Genomic DNA, 25,854 nt, shown 5'->3' with positions numbered 1-25,854 from the left:
GTTAAGAAATAGAGTTTTTTTTAAAAAAGGTCAACATTAATGGGCAAAACAGATCAATAGCACGCAGTAATATTTTCTTGGCCACCCTTTTACTCGGGCAGTTCATGCGGCAAAGGGCGCATGTGCAACAACTTAGCATATGATATTTAAATTCTGCAAGAAATGCAAAACATTCATTGTATTTTTTATTTTATTTTTTCAACTTCAATTTATGATTAGTTTTATCCTAGAACAGAATAATGAAAGAAGCATGAGGTTGCAAGGGTAGAGATACCCACAGATATTGATGTGAAGGATGATGTTGGTGATGAACGAGTCAACACACTTTTCAAATTTTGCTTACAAGGGTAGAAACTGACCTGAAACAGATTCAAAATGTGCTGCTCTAAAAGCCAGATTGATAAACATGAAAAGCCCACCTTTGTTTATCAACAATTTCCACTTTCATATCTGAAAATCGTTCCGATATTTCCTTCTCCATTGGTATTGTGAGCAGCGAATTTCGTTCCAGGATGGGTAGATGGAAAATCTGGCATTTTCCTGCAGCAAGGAGCTTTAAGCTCCATCTTGTTATCCATGATCTCCGTGGTTTATCAGTGGGTGACTTAGAGAATCAAGAAAATAATAATTTGATTGTGCAAATAGAATGGAGGGGCTCTAGAAAAGATAAGGGTAATCCATGGAAAGGCGTGGCGAGTAATTGCACCTCAAAGCAGTGTATTCAACCCGATGGCACCGTCACCTGGGATGAAGGATTCGATCATGTCTGCAAGCTGAAAATGATGAAATCTGGAAGTTTCAGATGTTGGGCAATCAATCTCAAGGTTCATGTAAGTAATTATCAGTAAGTTCAGTAAATTGTAACAATAAAACCAGAGATCATATAGTTTTTTTTGTTGTTGTTGTCTTTCCATTTTCATTAGAAGTGATCATATGAAGTTTCCTAGTTTTATCACTACGCTCAGAAAATTGGGATATCATATTATAGTTTCTTTTTGTTGTCTTTTCAATTTTCATCAGAAGTGATCATATGAGGTTTCCTAGTTTGAAATTGTCAATATTGAATTAGGCATTTGGAATGAAGTCGAATGAGAGAACTCCAATTCTTGACAAAGTCCAACTAGATATTGCCGAATTCACTCCTACTAAAAGCTCCAAGAAAACCATCAGAATCCCAGTCAGCTGCGACGTCGTAGGCTCTACTACTGATGCAGAGCTGAAAGTAAGTTGTGCATCATCATATCTATGCACACAATTGTTTTTTTTTTTTTTTTGAAAGATAAAATCTAAGCGCACAATTTAGATTTGCCTCATGCTTATTTATCTGTTTTGTGATTTTTCAAAGGTGACACTGGAATTTTTTGAGCTCCAAACTAAAGGGGGCACCGTACATCCACTTGCTCAAGCTCTAAATTTACCTTCACTGCCATGTATAAGACATCCTCAGCCCCATAGCAAAAGATTCAAAAATCTGACATTAGATATGGAAAATCAAAACGTTAGCAGTGGTAAACTTTCGCCTAAGCGGAGCACTGACCCATCTTCTTCAGACTCATCCTCCGATGACGAGTCCAAGATTAACTATGGGAAGCTGGCAACAATGAATCTCCTGGCTAGCCATGTTGAGGGCACATTTGAATACAACAAGGATGAAAAATGGGTAATTGGGCATTCATTCCATGAGCCAGACACCCAAAAACCTTCACTAGTGAGGCTCCTTTCATGGAACAAAAGAAATCCGGCTTTCAGAGGAGTTTATCATCCCAGAGATACACCACTACTTAACAAAGCATATGGTGATGATGGCGGTGATGATATTGATAAGGACCGCCGCGACCACGCAAGCATGCAATTTACACTGCCTTCACAACCAAGACAAGTTCAGTATGAGGACAACTTTGAAGGTTCTGGGTTTGAAAATGATGATCGTTTTGAGATTGGAGCATGGGAAAGGAAAAAAGTGACAAGTAGAGATGGACAAATGGAGCTAGTAACTGAAATTTTTCTAGCTACCATCGATCAACGCCATGAGAAAGCAGCAGGAGGAAGTGCCTGTACAGTTCTTGTCACTGTTATCGCTGACTGGCTGCATAGGAATCCAAGAACTCTACCACTGAGATGTGAATTTGATAACTTGATCCGTGAAGGGTCTTCGGTATGGAGAAACCTCTGCACAAATGAGAACTACAGGAAGAAATTCTCAGATCAGCACTTTGATCTAGATACGGTCTTAGAAGCCCAAGTACGGCCACTGTCGGTAGTATCTGAGATGTCATATGTAGGTTTTTTTGTTCTAGATAATATGTCTGAATGTTTCGAGTTCCTGCAAGGAGCCATGTCTTTTGAAAGTATATGGGAGGAGCTACTAAGTGTCAGTGCATCTGAAGAACAAGTTTACATCATCAGTTGGAATGATCACTTTTTTGTTCTGAAGGTAGAAAGTGATGCAATTTACATAATTGACACCCTTGGGGAGAGGCTGTGTGAGGGGTGCAATCAAGCCTATATTCTGAGGTTCAATAAAGAAACTACTGTTTATAGACGAAAGCCAGAGGAAAGCAATGGGAAAGTGGAACCAAATGGAAGAACAGACACTGATTCAAGCAGTGCTGGATTGAACATTGATGGCATTTCTTCCCAAGAAATTTTATGTGAAGGAAAAGATTCATGCAGAGAATTTATCAAGGGATTTTTTGCAGCTCTCCCTTTGAGAGAACTGAAAGAAGACATCAACAGGGGGTTAGTGGGAAAGGGTCATCTGCATCAACGTCTACAGATCGAGTTCCATAGTACAGCTCCCAGAAACAAGATCGTAGGCCAACAAGCAAACCATATCTCAGATTCAGAAATTGATCCAGCTAGAAGTTCCACAGTAGATATTGAACCTCATGTGGTTTGAAGCACAGAGAATGTACCATGAAGTTGTGGAGAGTTCCATAGCAAACTATTAATTCAGAATGTGCCACTTGGAATATAGAATTCACATCTTCTGTAAAGTATACTATTAATTAAGTGTGAACTGAAAAGCAAGTGGAGGAAGAAATTTTTGGTCGGAGTGCCCTCGTCCTTCTGACTCCCATCTAGATTTAAGTCCTCCCACCCCATTTGGATGTTGAACCAAAATATCTTGATTTATCGTCTCCCCACTAGGCCCATTTGGATGTTGAACTAGAAAATATTGATTTATCACCTCCCAGCCCATTGGATGTTGAACCAGAAAATCTTGATTTATCACCTCCCCACCATACCATCACTCATGTTGTCTGACTCATACAACCCATTCATTCCGTAGGACCTCCACAAATCAGCGGTTAGCATGATACTATGGAGATAATTTTTTAGGAACACCCTATCCATCTTAGGTCCTATAGAATCAATATCTAACATCACCCAAACAACAAAGCCACCTACGCTATTTCTACTTGAACAACTCAAATAAGCTATCTGAGGTATCCCTCAGATACAGTTATATAATATATATATATATAGTTATAGTTATAGTTATAGTTATAGTTATAAATTCCGTTCCGTTCCGGCCGAAATGGACCAGAATTCCAGTTCCGGACGGGAATCCGGAATGGAACGGCCATATATGCCGTTCCGGTCCCCCGACCGGAATTCCGGAAGAAACATGCAGAATGTGTTGTTTCGTCCGGAATTCCACAATTCTTTTTTTTTTCATCTCTTCCTGTTTCTTCTTCTCCCTGATTCTGCTTCCTGGTTCTATCAACAAGCGGAATGTGTTTCTTCATCCGGAATTCCACAATTCTTGTTTATTTTCATCTCTTCATGTTTCTTCTTCTCCCTGATTCTACTTCCTGGTTCTATCTACATGTAAAGCTCTTCTTCTCCCTGATTTTGCTTCCTAGTTCTATCTACATGTAAAGCCCGTTACTATTTTACTGTCCATTTACTTAAGATTTACATGTAAATAATGGAATACCCCCCATTTGGATCTATTAAAAATAGTTTCAAAACCCAAATCTAAAAGGATAAAAAGTCAACTTTCTAGTTCTAGTCCAAAATGTGAAAAAATGGGTCAGGTCAAAATCCTAACTTCCAAACGATGGGGTATTTTTCTAATTTTAAAAATTCTTAAAATCTATCATGTCCAAGTATTATTAAATCCCAAAAGTCAGGTTAAAAAAGTCTCATAATTTGGTCTCTAAAAAGTTTTCATCTTGTCAGGCACTGGTCAACACACAGGTTTTCCAGCTGATAATGATTTTCCTTCCAAACGATGGGGTATTTTCAGCTGATAATGATTTTCCTTTAAGTAAATGTTGGATCTTCTTCATATTTTGTTCAATTAATTGTTTCTTCTATTTTATCCTTTTAGAGCCCAGTAGATTCCTTTTACCTTCTTCTTGAATTTTTTCTAAAGGATTCATTCAGCCGGGTAGATTCCTTTTACCTACTTAATGAATTTTTTCTAAAGGATTCATTTAGCCGACCCCAACTAGTTTGGGATAAAGGCTTTGTTGAGTTGAGTTGAGTTGAGTTAATTGTTTCTTCTATTTTTCTCACTTTTTTTGATTTTTTTTTTTTGAATTTTTTTTCATATTTTTAACTAATAAAAAAAATCCCTCGTCGTAGCGGAACAAAACGCCAAATGAAACGGACGAAACACCGCAATGTTCCGTTCCGGTAGCCAAAACATATATATATATATATATATATATGAGGAAAGTGAAGCTACACCGCCGGTGTAGCTAACTTAGCTACACCGCCGGCTTAAAATACAATGGGCCCACATTGTTTTGGTGATCCAAAGAATTCATTTGATTGGCCCTCACATAGATAGGGTGTCCACCAAAAATCAGCTCCATAGGATCATCCCAACCCTAAGATTTGTGGAGGCAAAAATGAACGTGTAAAAACCTTCACAAATTTGTCCATTTTTGCCTCCACAGTTTGAAGGGTTGGGATGATCCTATGGAGTTGATTTTTGGTGGACACCCTATCTATGTGAGGGCCAATCAAATGAATGGTTTGGATCACCAAAACAATGTGGGCCCATTGTATTTTAAGCCGGCGGTGTAGCTTCACTTTCCTCTATATATATATATATATATATATATATACACACACACACATACACACACTAGTGGGACCAATCATGCGATGCACGATGAATGGGGTGGGAGAACAGAGAAAAAAAATTAAAGAAGACAGGCTCAGAAATCTGTTTAGAAAAACAGTAGTTCTCATCAAGAGTCAATTAAGGAATTATAGAAAATTTAAATGAACGACAAAGATGAATTAAAATAATACAAAAATAAAAAAAATATAAGTTCTTATAAGAGGCAGTTCTTAAAAAATAAAACAACACATGCAGTTCTTATAAGAGGCTCTTTCATCCAAGGAGCACATACTCAGATTGAATTACCTTTTAGTAATTTTTTTGCAGTCAGCAGATGAAAAACCTTATAAAGAAGCAAATTATTAAATTAGTGAGCAAATATTTTCTTAACTAATAATCTTTGAATTGTTAAAAATCTAAAATTGCTGCCAAATAGCATTCTCATGGCATACAAAAAGGAGAAATGGTAGTCACAAAGAAGTCTCTAGACAGGGAAAGCATGGACTTACTTATAGTATGACTGCGATATTTTCTTTTTCTAATCAATTACTAAGACTTTCCTTGTAATTCACATGGTGACCCTAACCCTGTTGAGCTACCAGATGACTTATTTCGCGCAAGAATGCTTATCATGAATGGGGAATTCAACCGGGTAGAGCTCACCCCTAAAAGCTAGCTGTTAAGGGGAGGGTGCCCATTCCGTTATAACCCATCCCCATCAATTTCATTTATCTGATGTGGGACTATTTGCTTTTACATGGAACCCCAACAAAAATCCCTAATTAGTAAAATCTCCAATAGTAAACGTGAGCCACCAAATGGCCTTCATGACCCTTCAACTTATATTTGGACTGACCATTCTCGATTTCAGCTCAGGTTGGGATGGCTTGGGTTGAGTTAGATAGAGGTTGGACTTTCTAATTGTTTTCGCATTCAAGTGTATATTTTTTGGAGTATGAATTTTGAACTGAATATTTTTTATGAGGTTTTTGTATTTTCTTCTTTGATGTTGGGATTTGATCGTGCCTAGGATTTGGATTTTGTGAGGTTTTACAAAATGTAAAATTTTCAGTTGCTACTACTATCTGACCATCCTTCGATTTCTTTAAATATTTTTCACTAATTTCCTCTCCATGTTGTGTTAAATCCCTAAATTTTAGGGATTTCAATAACCAACTATTTACGTTGGCTTGTTAGGTTTAGGCTATCTTTCATATTTATCTTTTATTTATCCTTTATTCTGATTGGTTGTAGAGTCCTAGTGTATTGAACTTCAGATCTTTGTAGACGTTTATATTTTCTTATCTCTGAATGGAAAAGGGAGAGAAGAGTTTAACTTAATTTCGTGCGTTTGTATGAGGGACTGGTTTCCCAAACAAACCATTATTTCGTCTTCTTCAATATCTACTTCTGGGTACCTATCATTTTAGTATCAAAGCAAAGTTTGATCTTGGCATGCCAAATAGATCTCATCTCAAGAGAAAATCAGCCATGGAAGAGAGAGTGGAGAAGTTGGAAGAAACCGTTAACAACTTGGCAGAGATGTTTTCCAAGTTCATGGAAAATCAAAATCAGAAATCAACGGAGGATGATGTTTCTGGTAGCAAGTGGATCTCTTTCAATGTTGAGAGTGGAGGAAACGAAACATCAAGGTCTGGAACTATAGAAGGAACCATTCAAACGAGGTTCACTAGGCTTGAGTTCCCTCGTTTCGACGGTTTTGATGATCTGACGGGGTGGGCATATTGTGCCGAGCAGTTTTTTTGTTTTCATCAAACAGCTGAAGATTTGAAGGTACCTCTCTCCTCATTTCACATGGAAGGAGAATACTTACAATGGTTTCAATGGTATGAAAAAACACACAAGAATATGGAATGGAAGGATCTGAAAATGGTGCCCTGTGTTCGGTTTGGCCCAACTGAATTTGAAGATTTTGATTCTGCCCTTAGTAAATTCCAGCAACAAGGGACAGTTCGTGAGTACCAGAAGGAACTATTCAAGCCTCCCCCACCTGCTACTGTTAATCTCTACCTAGAATCCACCGGTGAAGATGATGAAAGAGGGAAGAAAAATCTCTCCTCCGGCATCTCTGATTTGAGCTCTGCCCAGCTTACTATTGTTGGAAAATCCTTGGACACTTTGAAATCTGCAGGACCTACTCCCATCAAACCTAACCTTCATAGGAAGTCGTTGTCCCCTTCGTACGAACCAGTCAACTCCTTCCCTCAGAGTCTGAGCCCTTTGTTGAATCCCAGGCTTGCCGCAGCTGGCAAGTTTGAAATTTTTTTTGGACCACCCCCCAAATGCCAAAATTCAAATTTACTCCCCCCTCTCCTTTCCTTCCCGCCCATCGAAAGTCCCAAGGGAGCCATCTCATCCCCTAGTCCAGGAGAAACTCACTTCCCTGCGTCCCCTTCCTCCCAACTGAGAACTGAAAACCAAGAAAAATCGCCTTCTCCCCAGGCTACCCATCCAGCCCCCCTGCCCCCCGTGTGATTCAACCACGCCCCAAAAGCTGTAATGGTCTTTTCAATGACCAGACTGCGTCATCTGAACCCATAGACCTCGACCATTACCCTGATTGTCTAAACAAAACCCCTGAACTCACAAAAGTCTTCCTCCAAGACAATGATATCCTTGAAGCCAAAAACAAATGGACTAACTGTCTTCTTGGTTACTTGTTGGGTAAAAAACCTTACTTTCTAGCCCTCCGTGATTTTCTTCTTCGGAAATGGAAAACCAAAGGGTCCAAATCCACCCAATGGCCAAGAATTTCTTCCTCATAAGATTCTCCAATGGAGAAGATTGCACCGCCGCTCTCGAAAGCCAGGTTCTCAATGTAGGGGGAGGCCTCTCATCTTACAAAAATGGGCTCCCGGTTGCTCTCTCGAAAAGCTTAAATTGTCCTCAATTCCTCTATGGATTAAGCTCCCAAGTCTTCACTTACAGTTTTGGTCCAAAACTGGTCTCAGTAAAATAGCAAGCTCCATCGGAAAACCTCTCTATATGGACTCCCAAACTGCTAGTGGAATGAGACTGGGTTTTGCCAGAGTCTGTATAGAAATTGAAGGTGATAAGATCCTTCCTGACTCCATCCAAATCCACACTCCCCAAGATTCATAACCCCAAAGAGTTGAATATGATTGGAAACCTGCTGCTTGCCATTCCAGTTAGGATTTCTCCCATTCTTCTGATAGATGCCCAAAGTCCCCTCCTGAAGCTAGATCAACTTCAACCTATCAGGCTGCTCAGAAGACTCAAACTAAAAAATGGGTCCTAAAAACCTTCACTCCCCCCAACCCTGGAAATCAAATAGACACCCCCACCGAAGAGACAAGTAATCATTCCCTCAAGGAAGCTCCTTTGGAGAATCTGGCTCCTGAGGCTCAATTGACTTCTAATTCCTCTGCCGATACTCATGATCCCATAACTTTGGATTCTGAAACTCCTCATTCCACCCTCCCTACTACTAATAAATTCTTTGTCCTTGGCTCTATAGATCCCCGTGATACTGAGCAAATTCCTCTTGTAGCTAGCATTTCTGACCCACCTCTTTCTACTCCCCTTAGGGAGGAACCCCTAGCTCCCAAAGAATTCTCCCTCCTGACATATGTCTTATAGCCAATAATCACTTCGATCCTCTTCTCAACCATGGCTTTTGGTGGGAGACTTCAATGTTACCAGATTCCACTCTGAAAGGTTAGGTGGAGCTCCCCCAAACATTGATGATATGAAGGCTTTTAATGACTGCATTGATGATTGCTCTCTTCTTGACTTGAAAACTGTTGGACAAGCATTGTCTTGGTCAAATTGCTCCAAATCTGGAGACATCAAATTGAGGCACCTGGATCGAGCCCTGGTCAACGGAATTTGGATTCAGAAATTCCCCAATTTCTTGGGAATTTATAAATATCCTAACATCTCTGACCATTCCCCAATTATAGTTCAAACCCAAGAATCCCCTCCCCTTGATGCTATGCCTTTCATATTCATCAACACTTGGCTTGAGGATTCCTCTCTTTTCGAGATTGTCGAGAGATCTTGGCAATCTGAAACCTTTGGTAACCCCATGTTCCGGCTTGTCTCTAAATTAAAGAAAACAAAGGATGATCTGAAAAAATGGAACAAAGAAAGTTTTGGTCTGGTTCATCTTCAGCTTCCCATTGTAAGGCAGAAACTTGAGGACATTCAAAAGAAAATTTCCACTGATCTTCAGAATCTGGCTTTAAGAAGGGAAGAAAGTGTTTTAAGAGATCAATTCATGTTAACTGCCAGGAGAGAGGAAGAGATTGCAAGACAGAAATCGAGAATTTCTTGGCTGAATTCTGGGGATACTAATTCCAACTTCTTCCATGCTGCAATCAGCTCCAGGAGAAACATCAACTGTATTCAGGCTACTGCTTTGCCTAATGGGGAAATCACCTCAAATCAAACCGAGGTAAATCAAATTTTTGTCTCTCATTTCCAGTCCATCCTGAACTCCAACCACCCTAACCCCTCCCTTGAATCCATACCAGATCCCTCAAAATGTCTTACTCAAACCCAAGTTGAAAACCTCTGCTCCCCAATTACCTGTGAAGAAATTGAAAAGGTTGTCAAAGAAGCTGATGGGAACAAAAGCCGTAAGCCTGATGGCTTTAATGGAGAGTTTTTCAAAGCCTTCTGGTATCTAATCAAGAATGATGTAGTTAAAGCTGTGCAAAATTCCTTTGTGACTGGTAACCTCCTCAAGGAAGTCAATGCCACCTTCATTACCCTTATCCCCAAGAGCCCTGACTCTTGTTCCCCAGATAAATATCGTCCCATTTCTCTTTGCAACTTTCTTTATAAGATTATCTCCAAAATTTTGGCTAATCTGCTCCGTAGTGTCCTAGGGGATATTATTAGCCAAAATCAAACTGCTTTCATCAAGGGTAGATCAATCCAGGAAAACATCCTCCTCACCCATGACTTACTGCACAACTTCGATAGAGCATCCCAATCTTCCTCTATGTGTCTCAAGCTTGATCTCCAAAAGCCCTTTGACAGTGTTTGTCATAAATCCCTTCTCTGTTTCATGAAAAAAATAGGTTTTAAGGACTCGTGGTGCAGGTGGGTCACTGAATGTATATCCACCCCTGTCTTCTCTGTGCTCATCAACGGCTCTCCTAAAGGATTCTTCCCTTCGTCTAATGGGCTTAGACAAGGTGATCCCCTCTCCCCCCTTCTGTTTTGCATCCATATGGAGATGCTTACCTGCATCCTCAATGAAGCAATCCTCTCTAAGACCATTTCCACTCCCTTTTCCAAGAAAGATATCCACATTTCCCATCTTCTTTTCGCTGATGACGTGGTCATTTTCGCCAATGCCTCCCAGAGTGTTGCCCAATCTCTGGTCAATTGCCTGGACAGATTCTCTTACTGCTCTGGCCATTCCTTGAATAGACAAAAAAGTGAGGTTTTCTTCAACAATTCCAACAACTTTCAAAAAGACCTCATATGATATATCCTTGGTATTCACCCAAGTTCCTTACCCATCCGTTACATCGGGCTCTCCCTAATCACCTCCAGGCTCTCAGCCAAAGACTGTTCTCCCTTGGTTTCCAAAATAAGGAAAAGATTAGCTGCTTGGAATAATCTCACCTTGTCTAGAGCTGGGATGATTGAGTTGATCAAAGCGGTTCTAACTTACTTCCAAGTCTATTGGTCGGCTGCATTCAATGTGCCTATCCAAATCTTGGAGGAAATTGAGAAAATCTTCAAAAAATTTATCTGGTCTGGGTCTAATCAAACCAAAAATATCCACCTCATTGCCTAGGATAATCTCTGCAAACCAAAAGCCGAGGGAGGAGTAAGTATTAGACACCTCAGAGATATCAACCAGGTGGGGCAGATGAAACAGTTCTGGGCTTTAGCCTCCGGCAAGCCTTCCCTCTGGAAAGATTGGATCTCCCGCAAATATATCAGATCACAGAATCTCTGGAGTATCCCAATGCCTTCCTCCCCCTCGTGGGGATTCAGAGGGATCCTCCAGACTAGGGAGATAATAAAGAAGCTTGTCTGCTATGCTATTGGTGATGGTAAAGGCATCGATTTTTGGAAGCAACCTTGGCACCCTAATGGTGCTGTTTCTGATCTTGTTTTTGCTGGCTCCTTCAACATCCATCCAAAGAATGTCTAGGTAAGTCAGTTATACTCAAGCAATTCGTGGCACCCTCATCTCCAAGACCTGAAAGAGATCATTTCTACGGCCATCATTACCCCTGGTCGCTCAAACATGGCTATTTGGAAACCATCATCCTCAGGAGAATTCAACCCTAAGTCTGTGTGGAACTCAATCCGGAAGAAATCTCCTCGGATCAACTGGGCACCCTCCATTTGGTTCCCTGGTCTTGTGCCCAAATTTGCTACTACTGCTTGGCTGGCTCTTCAAGGGAGATTAACTACGAGAGATAGGCTCGGATTCCTTGGCCCAAACAGTTATCTCAAATGCCCTCTCTGCCATACCGAACACGAATCAATTGATCACATTTTCTTTCGATGTTCGTACTCAAGATGGGTCTGGAAGTCAATCCTTTGGAGATTCAATTTCAGGAAAAATCCAAAAAGATCATTACTCCTTGAAGAGGAATGGCTCCGGAGCTGCTCCCGTGGTAAAGGTCAGTCAGCTACTGCTCTAAGATTAGCTTTTCAAACTGCTATCTTCTTTCTCTGGTTCGAGAGAAACAAAAGAGTACATGAAAAGAAAGAAACTCACAAGCAATCTGTCCTCAAGCACATCCTCCACTCAGTGAGATCCCGCATCTGTTTTCTGAAATTGAATGATGAAGATCTAACACGATCCAAATTCTTCTCTGAAAACTTCGACCTCCCACTCTTTCAGAAAAAGGATAAAATGCAGTCCTGCATCTGGCAAAAACTAGATCCTGGATGGTCAAAATTGAATTCTGATGCGTCGCTCACCGACTCAGAAGGTTCTATCGGAGGCATCATTAGAGATCACACCGGCACGGCAACAACTCTATTCTCCTCTCAGAAAGCTAAATCAGAAATCAACATCCTGGAGCTTCAAGCTATTAGTCATGGGCTCGAGTTAGCCAAATCCAAAAACATTTGTAAAATCTAGGTGGAATCTTACTCCCTATCTGCTGTCGAAACCATCTCAAAGGAGTCTAAATGCCCCTGGAAAGCTATCATGCTTCTTGGCCGAATTGAATCCCTTCTTAGCACCTTCAATGATTGGAAGATCACCCATCTTTGGAGGGAAGGAAATCAGCCCGCTGATTTTCTCTCAAAGACAAATTGCATCTGCAAAGGAGATGATATTCAAGTTCAAGACATCCCGCCTCAACTGCTGGACCTAATTGCTCGCGACTCCACTGGAGCTCCTCATTATAGATTGTAATTTAATTTTCCATGTTTAATGCCTCTATAAGGGCCCTCTCTCTTTTCCTTCGATGCCTTGGGATGGCTGTTCCTCTTTGCTTGGCCTTTAAGCCCCCTTGAATTTGTAATCTTTTTTTTTTTTTCAATATATCTGGTAGGGGTCCTGCCTAACCCCAGCTTACCTACCAAAAAAAAAATGTATTGAACTGTTAAATAACCCAGTTAAGGCGCTACTAAAGTATCCCTTCTATATATCTAAGGACACACCCTTTGGCCCTTCTGCTGATCTAGGTAGGAAACACAGGAATTTATATGATGTGTGGCATATAAACCCTTATTTTTCAAAAGTAGGGTTCAACCCTCACCAGATGATGGTTGAAACCGTCCATTTGTCGGGCCACAATGTAAATAGGTTGTGCCCCACAAATCATTCCATGAGATGATCCTAACCCTCCGATCTATAGAGGGACTGCACATTATGAAAACTTCTATGGATTAGAGGTTAGGATCATAATATGGAAACTTCTATTGATCGGAGTGTTAGGATGATTCTATGGAAATGATTTTTGGGGCACAACCTATTTACGTTGTGGCCAGACAAACGGACGACTTGGATGATCCTACGGTGTGGGCTGTACCGTACTTTTTGAAAAAAATACGGGTTTATACAACCACACATCATAAAAAATCTCTGGAAACACATGTCCAAACTCATTGCCGTTGTTGGCCTACCTAGGCCTTAGTATTAAGATCATTCTTATGGTGGGTCCCACCCAGACGCAATAACAGCATGTTTAATATTGAAAAAGAAGGTTGGGGGGTATTTTAGTCATTTTAAAAAATTTAACAGGTAAACGTGACATACGTTTGTTTCGTTTTAGCAATTATATATTCTAAAAGTAAGGTTTCTTTTTTTAGCAAATATTAAATTTATAGCAATAATTTTGTAAACTAAGCGGCAAAAATCCCAAATAAATAGATCTTTTACTACTAGAGTGCCGACACTTGGTAGAATTCCTCTTTGCGTAACAAGAAAGAAGACTTGGGCGAGAGAGAGAGAGAGACAGAGAGACAGAGTACAGAAAACTGCAAACCTATGATGGAGAACAATCAGTTTTCCAATTATGTCAAATTATTATGGAGTGAGGAGGAAGAAAGAGGGGAGGTGCAAACCTCTATCATCAGCTACTATAAACAGGAATCATCCTCATTCTCTCTCCCTTCTCTTCAGGTATCTTTCAATCCTCTTTTTATGTTTACCAGTTATTTTTCTTTAGTTAGTTTTACTTATTAGTTGGGAATTTTGTTTCTACATGTTGATTTGGTCCCATTTATTTTTTCTTTAGTCAGTTTTAATTATTAGTTGGGAATTTTGTTTCTACAGGTTGATTTGGTCTCGGTTTTAAACATCGGAGATAAAGAGTATGTAACTTTTCTTTATTCAGTTTTAATTATTAGTTGGGAATTTTGCTTCTACATGTTGATTTGGTCTCGGTAATGAACATGGGAGATAAAGAGTGTGTAACTACGAGACTGGGGAACATCTTTTTGCTATCAGGGACAGTAGCGCCCTGACCATGAACCAGTCGTGTGGGATGTGCCCCTGCCCACCAAAAAGTGTGTGCTCTTTGTTTATTGCCGTTTCTATTAGATCTTATTTGACCCTTCGGTTTTCCACATAGGTACTATGAAGCGCTTCAGACGGAACTCAAGAACTACGACTGTGTGCTTTTTGGGCGACTGGAAATGAATGGAGTGAATCCTTTAATATTGTGCGGGTATTTTATCAATGCATGCCTTATCATGTTGCTAGCTCGAATTCTTGGGCTGTATCAACAAAAATTTCTCATCGATTATGAACATTCTAATTGGTACCAACCTGATCTTGACTTGAAGACCATCTTGTCACTCGAGGTAAGTTTTCTTGTTTCTTCATTTCATTTTGGTATTTTCTTTTGTGACTCCTCTCTAGATCTTCAGCTAGATTGAAAATGTTTGACATTAGTGATATCCAGTAAGTTCTCAATCGTGGGACGAAAGAGTTTTGAATTTAGAAGCATAACTGTAAAAAAATTGATTAATAATACGAGGCACACGCATCTGTGATCTAAATCGATGTTATTGGACAAACAATATCTGTCTATTTTTCCCTACCCTATGATGATCCGATGGAGCTGATTTTTGGTACACACCTGATCCATGATGGGGCCTTCCAAATGAATGCTTAGGATCACCCCCAAAATGGGGTCCCCCCTATGGTTTGTGAGGTCTGCTCAGATAAGCTTATTTGAGCAGCTGCTCACAAACCATTTCCTCTCTCTCTTCTCTCTCTAACTCTCTCTCTCTGTATGTGTGTGTGTATATATATATTTGCAAGTGTTCGAAATATGAAAGTGGGAATTCAAATTTGGGAGTCACGTATATCATGTGATTACTAAATTTTTTAGTTTTAGTGTAATATCACCAGTTGTCTTATGAACCAGTTTGCAACATGACATGGGATTGAGTGAATCATGTAATATAGATCTAGATTGTTAATGTAGTGCGCTAAGGTAAATAAGGGATGGGAATTGTTATCCTCATTCCTTTGCTTTGTTAATTTCTCTCCTCACATTGCTAAATACTTTTCTATTCAATTGTTTCAGCACCGCCAAGGAGAATGCACCCTGAAAAGAAAACTTACACGGGAGGTGTGGCAAATACGTGGTCTAATTTCAATATTACCTGGGCTAATTCTCCGTGCAATGTTAAATATCCGTGGATTCTCCAAAAATAAATTCCGTTCCGCAATGAAGGTTAAGTTTGCGAAGAAAATTACCTCTTTGTAAGCCCTAACAACTCTTGTATAGATAATTATACCTCCTTTCTGGTTAATTAGGTTGTCTAAATAAAGGGATTTGCTAGTGTCTATCACAGAAGGCATTTCGAAGATGGGGCTGCATGTGAGAACAGCCACCTCATGAATGAAGACAAAATCTGCTGAAAAGTGAGCCTATGTGGCACTGTGTTTGCTCTCACATGCAACGACCCATCCCCGAAATGCCTTCACACTTGCAAATCCCCCAAATAATTAAAACTTTAATGCCAATCCTCATTGTACTAAATACTTTTTTCTAATTTGATGCTTGTTTGCGAAGGAGGAAGACGGCCAAGATGGATAACACAGTTCTCATTGGCGAAAGGAATAGGGCGGCAATGTGGGCGCTGTTTGAGGCAATTTCTCGTGGGCACAAGAAGATTGCAATATTTTATGGGTTTGTGAACATTGCGGACTTTGATTGGAGGCTACGAAAGGAGTTGGAACTGGTCCCTCAGAAGGAGAGGTGGATAACAGCTTGGTTGATAAGCAATCAGAAGCCTAAGAGCCAATAGCTAATCTTTTCATTCTATCTTTGCTACGGGAGCTAGTCTTCAGAAAATCTCTTAAAATGAGCAATGCTGCTTGGGAGGCACTTTTCCAATAAAAGCAGAATATATCCGTTATTCACTAGTTTGCAATTATTCAAACTAATCGTGGTGTTTCAATTTTTTTAGTGGAAGAAAAATTATAGACTTAACTGTTGCTCCTGTGCAACAATTTCATAAATTAGGCTGGTGATAGATAGGAGAGACAAAAGCCACTATTTATTATTTTGTCATTTTATTTAGGATAGCTCATTTAAATGGGGTAGAAAATAATAAACCATGGAATTAATATCCACATTCCCTCATTTCAGCAATGGCACGCCATTTTTTCTCTGTGCTTTTAGTAATCGGCTTGTAAAAACTATGATTGGCTCTTGACCTATCAGATGGCAATTACCCCGAGAGAGAGAGGGGGAAAGGGTGTCCTCTTGGTAAACCCGACTTTCAGAAAATTGGAGATGTCTATATTCCATCAAATCAATTATGGAAATACAAATTTACTTTCCTCCCTTCATCTTGAGAAAGATGGCAAGTATCCTATAATTACTACCTACTAAATAAGAAGGGAGATGATATTTTCAATCCCTGCATTACTAAAAGGTGCATAAGGAAAGAGATCAAGTCTCCTAAGGGAAGGGGAACGTTGCTAGATGTTCAACAAACTATTAATTTTTTCCAGGATGATCTCAGCAGTCAATCAGAATGGCAGTGCCATAGCTTAAATGTCACACAAATCACCCATTCAATTCAAAACAAGATCTTCAGGGCTGAGAATAGTTTGAATCTCAATTTGTAGGTTTAGGAACATATTATCTCAGAGAAGAAGAGAAGAAAATTGAAAGTTAAAAAAGCTTTTGGGAAGTGACAGAGGGGTATTTGCATCTTTTTCTTAGTCTTCTCCAAAATAAATTTGTTTTTTGTGGCAGTACATATTTAAAGTTTTAAGAAAAGAAAAAGGTATTTAAGGGTACTATCTTCTCCTTTTCCTTAGTCTTCTTATTTTCTTATTTTTTTCACATCACTTTGTTGACCTTCTGCTCTATACTCAGACGATATTTTCTAGAGATTGAATATTAATATTTTCTCCCTTTGCAACGAATGTAGATTCAATGTTTTATCTCAGAGAAGAAGAGAAGAAAAGTGAAAGTTTAAAAAGCTTTTGGGTAGTGACAGAGGGGTATTTGCATCTTTTTCCTGTAAGACAAGTAAGTTATTTAAAAAGTGAACCTGACAGGTAATTTCAATAAATTTTCAAACTTTTTTAATAAGAAAAATTCTTTGTATATCTTTCAATTTGTTTCTCTTCTTGTTCACCATGACTGTCCCTCCTTTCTCTCTACATCACAATGGTTGAACACTATTTGCTATCATCCACAAATTGAAACGGTGTTGTCGAATCGTGGTAAGTGAGGGAGATCAAAAGGATTATATGGATAAAAGGGAGTGTTTTGAACACTTAAAAAAATCACAAAAATCTCAAATAGTTTTTTTTTTTTTTTGAAAGGTAGCCAAACCTCATTGTAAGGAGAAGAGGGCCAAGATGGTCAAAATACATAGAATGCCAAATAGCACAGATCAAACAGGAAGAAGAGACTCAATGAGCGTCAGAGACTCTTTAGATACTCCTTCTCTAGCTAGACTATCCGCCACCTCGTTGGCAGAGCGACGAACATCATGAAACGAAATAGAAGAAGAAGCCATCTGGTCTCGCATCTCATCGAAGAACTTGTCAAACTGCCAAGAGTTCTTTTGAGAGCCAGTTAGCCAATGAATGACATTCTTAGAGTCTCCTTCTACCAATATATTGTGCAAGCGATCTCTAGCCACCAACTTGAGACCTTGGTAGACGGCTCACACCTTCACTTCTGAAGCGTCCGCCACTCCTATAGGACCCGCAAAAGCCCACAGGACATCCCATGCTCATTTCTTAGCACTCCTTCGATCCCTACCGGATAGGGATTCACATAGCTAGAGCCATCAAAGTTTAGCTTTAATAACCAAGATGCCGGTGGAGTCCATTCTTGCACTGTTTGTTTCTTGATCTCCATACTACCCCAAAATCATCAAGGCTATTACCTTGATATAGAGGAATCCTAAGGTCTTAGAGTTTCCCTTAAACCCTGGAATTCCTTTCTTTCCATAGAACCCAAATAGTGGCCCAGAAAGATACGCTCCATAAGATTTTACCTTTTTTTCCTCCATTGGACTAACCACCATCTAATATGAAGATCAATGAGTTTTTCAAGAAAAACCTAGTGAATTCAAAATCTTCACAGGAGTTTACTCCGAATTGTAGACACCCCATTTTGACCAAACCCTAAAAAACCTTGTTTGAATAAATTCCTTTTTAACTAGTGACTTAGTGTCCCAAATTTCTTCCTAGAGTAGGTCCTTATAAAATTTCAGAAAAATCCAATAAAAATGTCCAATAAGACAAACCGAGTAGGTGTGTTTGCTAAAACATGTATATAGGGTCATTTGCAGGTGTTAAGTAAAAAAAAAGGGGGTGTTCCATATCAATTCCCATGTTTATTTAACTCAAGAAAGAAAAGGCAAGTAAAAAAAGAGTGTGATTATTAAAATCGTGGTCGTACTAATGGCACTCTCTAATTAAACAAAGGAAAAGACAAGCTAAGATTAGTACAATTAGCAAGTCATGGTTATACTGATATAATTTGTAGAAAGAGGATGAATCGTAAAAAAGAGATTGACTATTGAAGAAAAAGAAAGCTAATACATCATTTCTTTTTTATTTTCCTTTAACCTATCCGAAGTGCCCCCTTTCGTACTGTATAGAAGGGGCTGTCCAGATAGGGATGGAGATTGCAAATATTTTAAGGAAAAATTTCCAAATGACGTAAGAAAAATAGGGAAATGTCTGTTTGAAGTCACCCAATTCCAACATGTCGAAGTGGTGTCGAAATTTAATTTCCGCCCGGAAAAAAGACGGAAATGCCCTCACGTTTGAAAATCAAAAGCAGGCGAGAGTTACTTTGATCTAGATACGGTCTTAGAAGCACAAGTACGGCCACTGTCGGTAGTATCTGAGATGTCATATGTAGGTTTTTTTGTTCTAGATAATATGTCTGAATGTTTCGAGTTCCTGAAGGTATATGGGAGGAGCTACTAAGTGTCAGTGCATCTGAAGAACAAGTTTACATCATCAGTTGGAGTGATCACTTTTTTGTTCTGAAGGTAGAAAGTGATGCAATTTACATAATTGACACCCTTGGGGAGAGGCTGTGTGAGGGGTGCAATCAAGCCTATATTCTGAGGTTCAATAAAGAAAGTACTGTTTATAGACGAAAGCCAGAGGAAAGCAATGGAAAAGTGGAACCAAATGGAAGAACAGACACTGATTCAAGCAGTGCTGGATTGAACATTGATGGCATTTCTTCCCAAGAAATCTTGTGTGAAGGAAAAGATTCATGCAGAGAATTTATCAAGGGATTTTTTGCAGCTCTCCCTTTGAGAGAACTGAAAGATGACATCAACAGGGGGTTAGTGGGAAAGGGTCATCTGCATCAACGTCTACAGATCGAGTTCCATAGTACAGCTCCCAGAAACAAGATCGTAGGCCAACAAGCAAACCGTATCTCAGATTCAGAAATTGATCCAGCTAGAAGTTCCACAGTAGATATTGAACCTCATGTGGATTGAAGCACAGAGAATGTACGATGAAGTTGTGGAGAGTTCCATAGCAAACTATTAATTCAGAATGTGCCACTTGGAATATAGAATTCACATCTTCTGTAAAGTATACTATTAATTAAGTGTGAACTGAAAAGCAAGTTGAGGAAGAAATTTTTGGTCGGAACCCCCTCGTCCTTCTGACTCCCATCTAGATTTAGGTCCTCCCACCCCATTTGGATGTTGAACCAAAATATCTTGATTTATCACCTCCCCACTAGGCCCATTTGGATGTTGAACTAGAAAATATTGATTTATCACCTCCCCACCCAGCCCATTGGATGTTGAACGACTCATACAACCCATTCATTCCGTAGGACCTCCACAAATCAACGGTTAGCACGATACTATGGAGATAATTTTTTAGGAACTCCCTATCCATCTTAGGTCCTATAGAATCAATATCTAACATCACCAAAACAACATAGCCACCTACGCTATATCTACTTGAACAACTCATGTAAGCTATCTGAGGTATCCCTCATATATATATATATATATATATATATATGAGAAAACGGTTCCTACACATATGTGTAGAGAGTTCTCTACACACTAGCTTAAAATACAGTGGGGGCCCACATTGTTTGGGTGATCCAAGCCATCCATTTTAAAGGCCCTCACATAGATAAGGTGTCTACAAAAAATCAGATCCATAGGATCATCCCAACCCTACGATTTGTGGAGGTAAAATGGATGTCTTTAAGCCTTCACAAATTAGTCCATTTTTTGCCTCCACAGTTCGAATGGTTAGGATGATCCTATGGATCTGATTTTTTGTGGACACCCTATCTATGTGAGGGCCTTAAAAATGAATGGTTTGGATCACCCAAATAATGTGGCCCCCACTGTATTTTAAGCTAGTGTGTAGATAACTTATCTACACATATGTGTAGGAACCGTTCTCTCTCTCTCTCCTCTCTCTCTCTCTCTCTCTCTCTCTCTATATATATATATATATATATATATATATAGTTATAAATTCCGTTCCGTTCCGGCCGAAATGGACCAGAATTCTGGTTCCGGACAGGAATCCGGAACAGAACGACCATATATGCCGTTCCGGTCGCTCCGGCCGGAATTCCACCGGAATCCGAAATTCCGGACGAAACAGGCGAAATGTGTTGTTTCGTCCGGAATTCCACAATTCTTTTTTTTTTCCATCTCTTCCTGTTTCTTCTTCTCCCTTATTCTGTTTCCTGGTTCTATCAACATGCGGAATGTGTTGTTTCATCCGGAATTCCACAATTCTTGTTTATTTTCATCTCTTCATGTTTCTTCTTCTCCCAGATTCTACTTCCTGGTTCGTTCCGGTCGGAATTCCGGTTTTCTGCGGAATTCCTTGTTCCGCCGGAACTGTCTGGAAAGGCGGAAAAAATTCAAAAAAATTACTAAAATGCCATTAAGGCCGTTGGGGAGTGTATTTTACAGATTTGCTCTCGTTTTATGACCGTTTTATAGTTGTTGGGAGGGCATTTTTCGTCTTTTTCCAAAAAAATTTGAAAAAAAATAAAAAAATCCAAAAAATTGCATAAATTCATTTATGGCTGTTGGGGAGTGTATTTTACACATTTGCCCTCATTTTGTGACCGTTTTATAGTTGTTAGTAGGGCATTTTTCGTCTTTTTGCAAAAAAATTGAAAAAAATAAAATAAAAATCACAAAAATTACAGAAATGCCATTATAGCTGTTGGGGACTGTTTTTTACACTTCTACCCTCATTTTATGACCGTTTTATAGCTGTTGGGAGGGCATTTTGCATCATTTTTCACCCCAAAAGCTATAAATAGCCCTCTAACCATTATTTTTTCACAATTCTTTTTTCACAACTCATTTCCTCTTCAAAACTTCTCCTACAACTACAACTCTTTTATCTCCTACACTACACTACATACAACTATATCTACTTCTCCTACAACAACAAACATCATCTCAAAGGCTTTTATTATTCCAATTCCACTACAAGCTCAAGAAGATCAAAGGCTTTTTTTATCTTCCTACAACAACTAGCTCTATTATACTAAAGACAAGGGCTTCTCTTCTACAACCTAAGGCTTCTTCAACTTATTCTCTCATCCAAAAGGCGTAAGGAAAGTTAAAGCTTTATTTGATTTAATTTCCTTTCATTCCTTATTCTCTTTCTCTCCATTTCAACTTAAAAAATAAGTTCTTCTGGAGGAGCCTCATCTATTGGTTCTGCACCCGCTAGATCGGATGACCCGACATGGGCTTATGGCCTAGTAATTCCGGGTCAAAAAAACTGTGTTAAATGCACATTTTGTGAAAAACTCATAAAGGGTGGAGGTATAACCCGGTTTAAAGAACATCTAGCGGGTGTTCCTGGCGATGTAGCGGCATGTAAAAAAGTCAATGCCGATGTAAAATGGAGAATGACACAAATGTTAGGCGAAATGAGAAAAGAAATGGCTAGGAAAAGTGTATCAAGGGCAGAGGTAGGTAGTTTTTATGCCACACCAGAAGAAGAAGATGTGGAGGAGGGAGAGGGGGATGAGGACGACGAACCGATGGGACCACCTCAGCCTAGGAATAAGGGGAAAGCAGTTGTTGTAGAACCGAGTGGGGCAAAGAGGAAAAAGAAGGGTCTTGTAGGAGGGTTAAGAGATTTCTTTGCACCACGAACAACCCCTGGATCCCAGCCAAGCATTAAGAGTGCTTTGGCAACAAAAGAAACACTTGATCGGGCAAATATGGCAGCTGGCATGCTTTGCTATGATGTCAACCTGCCTTTCAATGTTGCTAATTCACCATATTGGCAGCCAATGTTTGATACCATAAATGCAGTAGGCTCAGGTTATAAGGCGCTTTCTTTTCACGATTTACGGGGGGGATATTGAAGAAAACTGTAGAAGATGTACACAACTACTTGGGGGAAGTTAAGAATTCATGGAAAACTAGTGGTTGTAGCATTATGGCCGATGGATGGACAGACACCAAACAATGTGCCTTAATTAACTTTTTGGTGTACTGTCCTAAATGAGTAGTTTTCCTTAAATCTGTTAATGCATCTGGCGTAGTGAAGAATGCTGAGGCATTGTTTGCAATTTTTGATGAGATTGTTTTGGAGGTAGGTCCGGAAAATGTGGTGCAGTTTATAACTGACAGTGAGCCAAGTTATAAAGCTGTTGGGAAGAAGTTAGAAATCAAATATGCCACATTCTTCTGGACTCCGTGTGCAGCCCATTGTTTAGACTTGATTTTAGAGTACTTGGGCAAACCAGATGTGTTTCCTCTCATAGGAAGCACAATTGACAGGGCTCGGAAGATTACGAGGTTCATCTTCAACCACGCAGCTCTATTGAACTTGATGAGACAGAAATTCACGGGTGGGAGGGACTTGTGTCGTCCTGAGTGGACTAGATTTGCTACCAATTTCATTAGTACACAGAGTCTGGTGCTTCATAGGAAAGCCCTACAACAGATGTTTGTGTCTGATGAGTATGCTGCTAGTAGGTACATTCGACATGGATTGAGTGAAGAGATCGTGAGTACAGTGTTGGATAAATAATTTTGGGACAACTGCAAGCATATTCTAAACATCAGCGAGCCATTGGTGAGGGTGCTGCATTTGGTAGACCGGCAAGACAAACCAGCAATAGGTTACATATATGAGGCCATGGATAGGGCCAAAGAAAACATCAAGGTTAGACTAAAGAACAAGAAGTCAGATTATGCTCCCATCTGGAGGATTATTGATCAAAGATGGGACAAACAACTTCACAGTCCCCTTCATGCAGCGGGATACTTTCTTAACCCTGCTCTCTTTTTCAGTCCTACATTCTCCAAGCATCATGAAGTCACCCGAGGTTTGATTGAATGTATTAATCGACTAGTACCTGATGAAGTTACACATGACACCATCACCAGTCAAATTGAGAACTATCGGGAGTCCACTGGCATGTTTGAAATGAAGATGGCAATCTGCAGCCGAGGCAGATTGGGACCAGGTATATTGGTTTGTTCATTTAATTAAGTATATTTTATTTAAAATTTCCACAAGTAAATGCTTAACTATTATTGTTTCCTTTACAGTTGCATGGTGGAACCAGTTTGGAAATGACGTCCCGGACTTACAGAGTTTCGCCGTCAAAATTCTCAGCCAAACCTGTAGTGCTACTGGATGTGAAAGGAACTGGAGCACTTTCGAGCACATCCACTCGGCAAAAAGAAACAGGTTGGAGCACCAGAGGTTGAATGACTTGGTATTTGTCCATTACAACCTCAAATTTCGAGAAAGGTATGCTACTTAATTGAATTAGAATTAATTTTCTCATATTTCACCACGTGCCTTTAAATTTTAAGTATTACTTATTAATTTATGTTGGACATTCTTTTCAGGGACTTAAACAGAAGATCTTCTACTACTAGCGACCCACTGAGTATAGATCACCTAGATGTTATGATGGATTGGGTTGCGGAAGATGAAGATGTCATTCTGACACCAGACGACATTGGATGAGAAAATATTGAAGCGCCTTCTAAAGTTGATGCTACCGACGACGAGGACGAGGACGCAAACCTTGAGGACACTCCTCCAAGAGGTGGTGGTGACGGCGATGATGAGGGCTAGCAGTCGGTTGAGTATGATGATCCTCAACCAGATTCACCACCATTTTGATTTAGAGATGATATGAGATGTGGCTGGCACTATGTATTTGCCTTTTGTTCTTCTATGTTCTACTTTTTAATGTCTTAGTTGTATTAAACTTTGGTTTTTAAGTAATAAATATGTCTTTTAGTTCATTTAAGTGTTTCTTATATTTTTCTAACAATTTCTATTTTTTTAGGATTTTTTTTCATATTTTTAACTATTTGTTTCGACCGGAACGGAAAGTTTCAACCGGAATGCCGAACGAAACGACCGGAACACCGAAACGTTTCGTTCCTGTAGCCAAAATGGAACGGAATTTATAACTAAGGTTCAATCACATTGACGGTTTGGATCAACCTATGATGTGGTCCGTACAGTTCTTTGTCGGCCCAATATATATATATATATATATATATATATATATATATATATATATATAATAAGATTGTACGCTCGACCGTAGCTAAAGTTAGGTACGGTAGAGTGCCAAATCACATGGGTCCCCCATTTTTGGTGGGCATCTAAACCATTCATTTGCAAGGCCCCATCATAGATAGGATGCATACCAAAAATCAGCTCCATAGGATCATCCTAACCCATCCATTTGTGGAGGCCAAAATGGACAGACAGTGTTTGTCCACAAATCTACCCATTTTGGCCTCCAGTTTTGGAGGGGTTAGGATAATTCAATGGTGCTGATTTTTGGTATGCACCCTATCTATGATGGGGCCTTGCAAATGAATGATTTAGATGCCCACCAAAAATGGGGGACCCATGTGATTTGGCACTCTACCGTACCTAACTTTAGGTACTGTCGAGCGTACAATCCTTTTCCTCTCTCTCTCTCTCTCTCTATATATATATATATATATATATATATATATATATATATATATATATGAGAAAACGGTTTCTACACACATGTGTAGACCAGTTATCTACACACTAGCTTAAAATACAGTAGAGAGCATACTGTTTGGGTGATCAAAACCATTCATTTGATTGGCCCACACATAGATAGGGTGTCCATAAAAAATCAGCTCCATATGATCATCCCAAGCCTACGATTTGTGGAGGTAAAATGGACGTGTATAAACCTTCACAAATTTGTCCATTTTTTGCCTCCACGGTTCGAAGGGTTAGGATGATCCTATGGAGCTGATTTTTTGTGAACAGCCTATCTATGTGAGGACCAATCAAATGAATGGTTTGGATCACCCAAACAATGTGGGCCTCCACTGTATTTTAAGCTAGTGTGTAGATAACTTATCTACACATGTGTGTAGAAACCGTTCTCTCTCTCTCTCTCTATATATATATATATATATATATATATATATATATGAGGAAATGGTTTGTGTGCAGCTGCACAAATAAGCTATCTGTGCATGGCTGCACAAACCATGGTGGGGGCCACATTTTTTGGGGGATTCAAGGCATTCATTTGGAAGGCCCTTTCATGGATAGGGTGTGTACCAAAAATCAGCCCTATAGGATCATCCTAACCCAATCAAAGTTAGAGGGGAAAATGGACAGACACTGTTTCTGCCCATTTTTTCCCTCCACAAATGGCAGGGTTAGGAAGAGGAAACCCAGATGTTAAGCTTAAAAGCAACCTGAAAATCCAAAAATAAGAACCCAGATTTTAAGCTTTATAGCAACATGAATATCCAAAGAAGAAGAACCCAGGTCTTAAGCTTAA

At 39.5% G+C, this 25,854-nt stretch overlaps 5 protein-coding genes across 5 annotated transcripts in view; all 5 read left to right on the top strand.

Annotated features, from left to right (window-relative positions):
- Nucleotides 1–221: 221 nt before the first annotated feature.
- On the top strand, nt 222–3,043 carry LOC143878671 (uncharacterized). Its single transcript, XM_077380924.1, has 3 exons — nt 222–830; nt 1,070–1,222; nt 1,346–3,043. Exons 1-3 carry the CDS (start codon nt 513–515, stop codon nt 2,897–2,899), a joined length of 2,025 nt encoding a protein of 674 aa, XP_077237039.1. The 5' UTR covers nt 222–512; the 3' UTR covers nt 2,900–3,043.
- Nucleotides 3,044–6,402: 3,359 nt separating this feature from the next.
- Nucleotides 6,403–25,854, top strand: part of LOC143880436 (interactor of constitutive active ROPs 2, chloroplastic-like) — a 96,292-nt gene continuing 76,840 nt past the window's right edge. Inside the window, exon 1 of the mRNA XM_077383450.1 lies at nt 6,403–6,413. The gene's annotated coding sequence lies outside the window, so the exon portion shown is untranslated. The remainder of the gene's footprint in view (nt 6,414–25,854) is intronic.
- Nucleotides 13,469–16,149, top strand: LOC143878670 (uncharacterized). Its single transcript, XM_077380922.1, has 5 exons — nt 13,469–13,679; nt 13,833–13,870; nt 14,131–14,362; nt 15,094–15,272; nt 15,586–16,149. The coding sequence occupies exons 1-5, from the start codon at nt 13,545–13,547 to the stop codon at nt 15,818–15,820; spliced, it is 819 nt and encodes a 272-aa protein (XP_077237037.1). The 5' UTR covers nt 13,469–13,544; the 3' UTR covers nt 15,821–16,149.
- On the top strand, nt 18,944–19,513 carry LOC143879121 (uncharacterized). The gene has a single exon (XM_077381305.1). It carries the CDS (start codon nt 18,944–18,946, stop codon nt 19,511–19,513), a length of 570 nt encoding a protein of 189 aa, XP_077237420.1.
- Nucleotides 23,178–24,020, top strand: LOC143879120 (uncharacterized). The gene is made up of 3 exons (XM_077381304.1): nt 23,178–23,508; nt 23,594–23,798; nt 23,900–24,020. The coding sequence occupies exons 1-3, from the start codon at nt 23,178–23,180 to the stop codon at nt 24,018–24,020; spliced, it is 657 nt and encodes a 218-aa protein (XP_077237419.1).

The sequence above is a fragment of the Tasmannia lanceolata genome, unplaced genomic scaffold, assembly GCF_043159265.1.
Source record: "Tasmannia lanceolata isolate RefF3 unplaced genomic scaffold, GAP_Taslan_0.1 ptg000006l, whole genome shotgun sequence".
Taxonomy (NCBI): Eukaryota; Viridiplantae; Streptophyta; class Magnoliopsida; order Canellales; family Winteraceae; genus Tasmannia; species Tasmannia lanceolata.
The sequence above is the reverse complement of the archived record's forward strand: the minus strand, read 5'-3'. Positions and strand labels throughout refer to the sequence as shown.

What these genes read in the sequence shown, in the direction of transcription:
- LOC143878670 (XM_077380922.1), top strand. Translation starts at nt 13,545, where the DNA reads ATGATGGAGAACAATCAGTTTTCCAATTATGTCAAATTATTATGGAGT. An exon ending in AGACCATCTTGTCACTCGAG is followed by an intron (nt 14,363 to 15,093) that starts GTAAGTTTTCTT and finishes CAATTGTTTCAG; the next exon opens with CACCGCCAAGGAGAATGCAC. An exon ending in GCGAAGAAAATTACCTCTTT is followed by an intron (nt 15,273 to 15,585) that starts GTAAGCCCTAAC and finishes TTGTTTGCGAAG; the next exon opens with GAGGAAGACGGCCAAGATGG.
- LOC143879121 (XM_077381305.1), top strand. Translation starts at nt 18,944, where the DNA reads ATGTTTCGAGTTCCTGAAGGTATATGGGAGGAGCTACTAAGTGTCAGT.
- LOC143878671 (XM_077380924.1), top strand. Translation starts at nt 513, where the DNA reads ATGGGTAGATGGAAAATCTGGCATTTTCCTGCAGCAAGGAGCTTTAAG. An exon ending in CAATCAATCTCAAGGTTCAT is followed by an intron (nt 831 to 1,069) that starts GTAAGTAATTAT and finishes ATATTGAATTAG; the next exon opens with GCATTTGGAATGAAGTCGAA. An exon ending in CTACTGATGCAGAGCTGAAA is followed by an intron (nt 1,223 to 1,345) that starts GTAAGTTGTGCA and finishes GATTTTTCAAAG; the next exon opens with GTGACACTGGAATTTTTTGA.
- LOC143879120 (XM_077381304.1), top strand. Translation starts at nt 23,178, where the DNA reads ATGGATAGGGCCAAAGAAAACATCAAGGTTAGACTAAAGAACAAGAAG. An exon ending in CCGAGGCAGATTGGGACCAG is followed by an intron (nt 23,509 to 23,593) that starts GTATATTGGTTT and finishes TTTCCTTTACAG; the next exon opens with TTGCATGGTGGAACCAGTTT. An exon ending in AACCTCAAATTTCGAGAAAG is followed by an intron (nt 23,799 to 23,899) that starts GTATGCTACTTA and finishes CATTCTTTTCAG; the next exon opens with GGACTTAAACAGAAGATCTT.